At 33.2% G+C, this 6865-nt stretch overlaps 1 protein-coding gene across 2 annotated transcripts; it reads left to right on the top strand.

The window, feature by feature from the left end:
- The first annotated feature begins 2718 nt into the window (after window positions 1–2718).
- LOC115966267 lies at window positions 2719–5741 on the top strand. 2 transcript variants are annotated; one of them, XM_031085521.1, is made up of 3 exons: window positions 2719–2853; window positions 4043–4105; window positions 4982–5741. In XM_031085521.1, the coding sequence occupies exons 1-3, from the start codon at window positions 2847–2849 to the stop codon at window positions 5605–5607; spliced, it is 696 nt and encodes a 231-aa protein (XP_030941381.1). In that variant the 5' UTR covers window positions 2719–2846; the 3' UTR covers window positions 5608–5741. The 2 variants fall into 2 exon arrangements, with proteins under 2 accessions (XP_030941381.1, XP_030941380.1); XM_031085520.1 differs by lacking the exon at window positions 2719–2853 and adding an exon at window positions 3592–3895.
- Window positions 5742–6865: the final 1124 nt, after the last annotated feature.

Genomic DNA, 6865 nt, shown 5'->3' with positions numbered 1-6865 from the left:
TGAAAACCTGTGGAAGAGTTAGACAAATATTTAAAAATCATTTTTATGATTATAGGTCCAAAGATCATCTGTGTCCAACAAACACGACTCAATTGAACAGACTGAACAGGCACAGATCATCTGTGTCTTTAAAAAGAATTTTAATAATTTGTGCTAATGGCTCGAAAGTGCATCTGGATTAGTTTTGATTTTTTGGATAAAATGCATCTAACAATGTATATAAACTCCTGCATTCTAGGCTTCCAATCACAAAATCTTCAAGACAAATTTCACTTAAGACTAAATATAGTTTGAAAAAAACAAGCTGTCCAAATAATCTAAATAACGGCTCATTCTATATGTTGTAAAGAGTATAATACAAATGATTTTTTTTTTTTTTTTCACTTACATGCTCTGTTTTGGACCTATGGTATTAGAGTAAGATAATACAAATTTTCCCTAAAAATCCATATGAGAAGAATTCAATCAACATGTCTCACAAGCCACAACCAACATCAGTACTTTAAATCAAAAACCCCTTTCACATCCAACAAAAAACCCAAACCAGACGAGGGACATGGAAAATGGAGAGAGAGAGAGAGAGAGAGAGATTTACTGCACCTGGGGGATAATATCGCACATGGGAAAGGGAGAGAGAAGTATGGACACGGTGACAGAGAGCTACACTCGCCGGTGAAGATTCCGGCTTGGTTCAGAGCTTCGATGAGGCGTTGTTCTTCAAACACGGACGATCTTCTCAGGCCTCGTTCAGTCTTCGAACACGGACTGTGGTGCCATGGAGCTACCTCACTGGGATGTGAGGATGGAAGTGAAAATGAGAGGGAAGTGAGAAGAGGGAAATTTTTTAGGAAAAAAATTTCGGACAAATGCAGAGTAACAGGGAAGAAGCTCCAACGGTCAGATAGATGAGACAAGTCACTGGTTGAATGGGCCCCACCGAGACAGTTTATTACAAAACTGCCACTGAGTCATGGGTGATGAGTCTTGAAAACAAGGAAATTGTGTTTTCATTTTTACTCTTCATCACTCAGTTTTTTGAGTGATTGGATGACCAAAACCGGGTGACCAAATATGAGTGATGGTATCCAAACAAAAAATTTTCTGTGGGTCCCACAAATTTTGGATGATGAGTGATGAAAACAAAATCATATCACTCAAAACTCACTCATCCAAACAACACCTAATTGTTTTTTTTTCTTTTCCCATAATTTTTTTTAAAATGGATTATTAACCATTAGCATTTCCCTAACTATAAAAAAATGCGAAAGTTATTATTACAAATTTTATGTGGGTCCCACAAATTTTGGATGATGAGTGATGAAAACAAAATCATATCACTCAAAACTCACTCATCCAAACAACACCTAATTGTTTTTTTTTTCTTTTCCCATAATTTTTTTTTAAATGGATTATTAACCATTAGCATTTCCCTAACTATAAAAAAATGCGAAAGTTATTATTACAAATTTTATTGTTTTATAATGACATATTAATTTAAAAGTTTTATGTAGTAAAATTTTATTATTCCAATATTTCGTATATTTGTAAACAAAAAATTAAAAGAAAAAGTTGTAGCTCAATGGCAGCACTGCAAATAGAATTGAACTGCTGGGCAATGGCTTAATTAAGAAAAAGTTGCGGCTCAATGTTGGTGAAACTCGTATGACATCATGGCTGACAATGAGTTTCACCGACATCTCATCCGATAAAAATCTGTAGCCAAATCACCATATATATTTTTTTGATAGCCAAATCACTACCTTCTTGTTTCAAAAAAAAAAAAAAAAAAAATCATCGAGAACCTTCTCTAAAATATATATATATATATATATATATATATATATATATATTTGAATCGAGAAAATATGGGACCGCAATTTTTTGTAGGGATTACTAACGTATGTTTATGGCATACGTTAATGACGTATGTTTATGGTTGTAGTATACATAAATCATTTTAAGAAACTTTAATTGAAAAATGAAAAAATGGTTTGCCGTTTTGATAACTTTCTCAATCCTTTATAAATTTTTTTTTTCTAAAATGAATGATTAATATAATATCTTAATAGTAAAAATGGTACATTAACTAAACTCTTTTTTTTTTTGGGTATTATAACTTTGCGAGAAAAAGTAAAGAGTTTAGGTGAAAGTGGCAGGACAACTAATTATAAATTTGTCATATAAAATAGTTGTGAAAAAAGATACAATATTAGTATATATATTAGAGAGTTTCAACTTATGACGCCTGTTCTGATGATAGACACTAATTAATTTTTTGTATCCATGAAATTTGAACCCCAAATTTCTTATTCAACTATCAAATACTTTACCAAGACTTTACCAGTTGAACTAACTAAAACTCACATTGTAATATTAATATAACTCACATTTAGTTTATATTTGAGCACTTATAAACTATCTTATTATTTCTTCTTTTTCTTTTTTTTAATCAAATTTAAAGTTACCTATTTATTTTATTTAACTCTTACTTACAATTTTTTAAAGGTTTTATTTAACTTTTACTTTTTTATTAATTTTAATCAATTTTTAATATTTAATCAATTTAAATTTTTTTCGTTCTCATTCATAAAAGTGGGCTCCTGGAATAGATGGGCAAATGAGTGAAATAATTTATACCTGTTTTTTTTTGGTTGATAGGCAAATAGTAATATAAAATAGAAGGTCCACTCCAACCACTCATCTCACCTTCTAACATTATCGTCTTTCTCAAAAAAAAAAACATTATCGTACACCACCAACCGGTCTTTGTTCTCTCACTCACTCTCTCTCTCTCTTCCAAAAAAAAGGCGTTCGAGAAGATCAAGGTGGCGAAACCCAACGTTGAGATGGAAGGTCAGATCTTATTTCTCTCACTCTCTGTTTCGACTGGCAGATCTGTTTGTTCTAGTTTTTTCGTTGTTGTTGATTATTATGTAATAATCAGTACACACTAAACATAAACCTCTGGTTGCATATAAAGTATAAAGTATAAACTACCATTACCTTGTTAATAATAATAAAATATTTACGTAATGTTTTGTTCGTGTTCTTTTTTTTTTCTTTTGCAAATGGAATTAATTAAATTATTAATTTAAATCCAACACAACTTTCCTGCTATTTACATAAGGCCGATCTATATAGATATATATTTTTAATTATTATTATTATTATTTGTTGTAGATAAGATCTGTATGTACAGAAAGAGCTTTCCTTAAATCGAGCTGCTGTTGTTGTTGTTTCTTCATTAATTTATTTGTATTTTATAAATTATAATTTGTTAGAGTGTTGTTTCATTAATTATTATTTAACTTAATATAATTTAATTTATTTGTTTGTCTTTTATAATTTATTGTTTCATTATTGTTTAGTCCAATATAATTATGTTGTTTAATTTGTTTATTAATGGTCTTCTATAATTTGTTATGTGTTTAATTATAATTTGTTATGTGTTTAATTAATATGTATAATATAATGTAATTAAACCTTGAGTGGGCCAATCAAGGGATAAACCCAAGTCTTAAATTATACCCATGTCATAATCCAATCCATAACTTTTTTTTCTCTTTTCCTTTGTTTTCTCCGTCAGGTCTTATTTTGACACTTATGTGTCATTTTTGCTGTAACTTTCTCTCCTCTTGTCTCTATCCTGTCTTTTCTTGATTTTTCTTAAGATCTACCTTCCTCTTTTCTTTCTTCGTCCTTATTTCTTAGTCACAGCTTTTCTTCTCTCTCAATGTTCTCCTTAAGCATCGTTTTACGCCGCCACCATGCTTCTTTCAACAAGCATCGTTCATCCCTAATAGCACCTCCATGCTCCTCTTTCAAGCCGCCTCTATCCAGCACAACATCTCCTCACCTCCATTACTGATCTATATCTGCTTTGTTTGGATTATAGGTTTATATTTTCATTATTTTGTATGGGAAATCAAGAGTTTTTGTTTAGGCCCGGAATCCGTGTTTGGTTGAGGGTGTTCCTATTTTTTTTTTTAGGGTAAACAAATAATTTTTTTTCAATTATTATATATAATTTTTTTTCTTTCAGGTCAGGGTGTTCTTGAGAAAATTGGAGAACTGAAGAAGCAGCTATTTGAGATTGAAAACCAACGTGAGTGTACTGTGAATGTGGTCGTTTTTTTTAGATAGTGTTTCACATAGAAGTTAAAAGAAAAAAAAAAAAGTTAAACATAGGCTGTAGGGATAATTTGGAATAAAAAAAAATCCGGTTCAAACAGAGGAAGTCTTTCTTGAATAGTAGAATAGATATGTATTCCTCCAAAAGCTAATAATTGATTTTTTTTTTTTTTGAAGTCAATAATTGAATTATTATTACCTATCATTTATTGCAATTTTTTAGGAATTGTTTAATTGCTTATTGCTATTTTTTAGGATTTGTAACAAAGGATATGTGATTCGCTCTTTTAAGGTTATTTCTTAGGAGTTGTTTAATCATTCTATTTATTTTATTTTATTTTATTTTTTGTAGTTGACTGCAACTTTATCTTTTAAGCATTTTATATCCTGGAATCTGGATGTCAACTTCATTCCAAATAAACGAAAGCACCAATATGCGTAATTATCCGAAAATTATTAGGTATTCTTAGAGGACCATAAATATGTATTCTCAGAGGACCATAAATACGTATTTTTTAATCTCACATAAATGGTGGGTTCTACCATGAATCTAATTAATAGGATCTTTCATTTATGTGAGAGGAGGAAGTATGCATTTATGATATTTCGGGAGTACACAATAATTTCCTATAATTACCAACTAGGGAACCGTCCACATCTAAGGGAACCGTGTCTACCTAATTTATTTTGACTCGACTAAGAATACAGAATAAGTCTAGTGCGGATTGAGGTACAATACTATTGCACCTGATTCAATTATTTTTAATTACTGAGATTGATAGTTACAAAACTTTTTAATCAGATTGAAATTTCTACTTACTTTCTATAAATAAAAACTCTCTTTTGACAGACATCACGGCTCTCACCCCCGAAGCACCAACGGGTTCGAGACGTCTAGAGATAGCCGTTAAGAATGGTAAGAAGCTACAGAATGTACATCGGACTCATAGCCTGAAGGCTTACCCGGTCGTTTACATCGGCTATGAAGACGGTGAGATCGTCGATGAATTAAAGCCAAAAAAACCTGCTGACCCAGTCGATGGTTCAAACCCTGTGTGGGACGCCAAGTTCACCAGAGACTTTGATGAGGCCGGGCAGGAAAGGCTTTATCTCTTTGTTAGGGTTGAATCTAATCGCAAAATCCGTTCAGGCAGCAAATTTGTCGGTGAATTTAGTGTTGCCATTAAAGACCTACTTAAAGATTTTGGTGATGCTGTTGACAAGAAATCAGTCAGACAAGATATCATGAACAAGAAAGGGGAGGCCCATGGGAAAGTAACTTTTGAGTACAAGTTCACGGGAACTCTCGATCCTCAACCTGCAGATCCTCCTCTTCCTCAGGAGGATTCTCCTCAACCTGCTAATGGAAGGCATGACAGCAACCGTCACTCATTTCTTAGGGCATTTGCAGGGAAAGTGGTGAGGACTCTGGTGGGTGAGTTGCTCAATATTGTGGTAGGAAGGATTTTGAATTAAGCCTTAAATGGCTAGGAAGTCTTCAACTGTTTTAGTGTTTGTGGCTGTTATTGGTTCTTTGTATGAACTATTAATGGAGTTGCATTAGAATACTTGAGTTTTGGTTTTAAATTAATGGATTAGAATTAGAAATACCTTATTCCTTATTTAGATGCGTTTAATTTATACAATTATACCTATCAGAGAGAGAGAGAGGGTACAGAGGCTATGGAAGCTTCTCTGATACTAAAGATGGAAGAGAACAATTCCCTAAAAGGGAAAACCCATTTATGAAAGATTCAGTCTCACTACATGAAATTCATAACAAATCAAAAAGGTTTTTGATTTGTTTGGTTCTTTTATGAGATCTAAGATTTCAAAGCAGAACCCTAGTCCTTAAAAAAAGTACTGCCTTGGATCTAGCCGACAAGGACATCAGGGAGAGGATGTTGACGGTGGTGTGGTAGAACTTGGGGAGGTTGTGAGGGGAGGGGAAAGAGGAGGAGGAGAGGAGGCTGAGCTTTGAGAGAGAAGGTTGGCTGTTTGTTTTGTTTTTTTTTTTTTTTTTTTAGACTTAAAAAACAATTAACTGATATTGCTCAGGCTTACCAACCTACGCCATCAGTATCTTCAAAATTCCTAAAATCGTATGTGATGAAATTAAGTCTGTTATGGCTAAGTATTGGCGAGGGCAAACATTCATGCTTTTCCAAGACAAAAGGGTCATGGCTTTTCAGGATGTTAGATGCTTTCAACTTGGCTATGTTAGCCAAACAGGCTTGATGACTCGTTCATGGTACCCGCTCCTTTTTTTTACCGTGTTTATAAAGCTCGCAATTTTTCTACATGTTCTTTTATGGATGCTGAGCTAGGAAGTAATCCCTCTTATGTCTGGAGAGGCTTACACCAGGCCGAAGAGGTTATTAGAGAAGCATCGGTATGGTAGATAGGTGTTGGAGATGGAGAGAGCATTGGTGTGTTGACAGCCACAGATGGCTACCCTAACCTCCTAGCTTTTGGCCTAGTGTAGACCGATTTTAAAGGTCAGTGGGGCAGAGCACTGGTCCAGTGGATGAATCTTTCCTTCTCTTTTTTCTTTCTGCTTTTTTAGTTCTTTGAAGATTACAAGTGACATTTCTGTTTTGAATAATATGTGCAATCACATGGCTTGTGCTTGCATAATTTCATGTGAGAATTATCTCATACATATTTTTATATCATATATACAGTTGATGTGTACATGTATGTGAGATAGACCAATATTTTGTAACATGGCTAG

This window comes from Quercus lobata, chromosome 11 (genome assembly GCF_001633185.2).
Source record: "Quercus lobata isolate SW786 chromosome 11, ValleyOak3.0 Primary Assembly, whole genome shotgun sequence".
Lineage (NCBI taxonomy): Eukaryota > Viridiplantae > Streptophyta > Magnoliopsida > Fagales > Fagaceae > Quercus > Quercus lobata.
The sequence above is the reverse complement of the archived record's forward strand: the minus strand, read 5'-3'. Positions and strand labels throughout refer to the sequence as shown.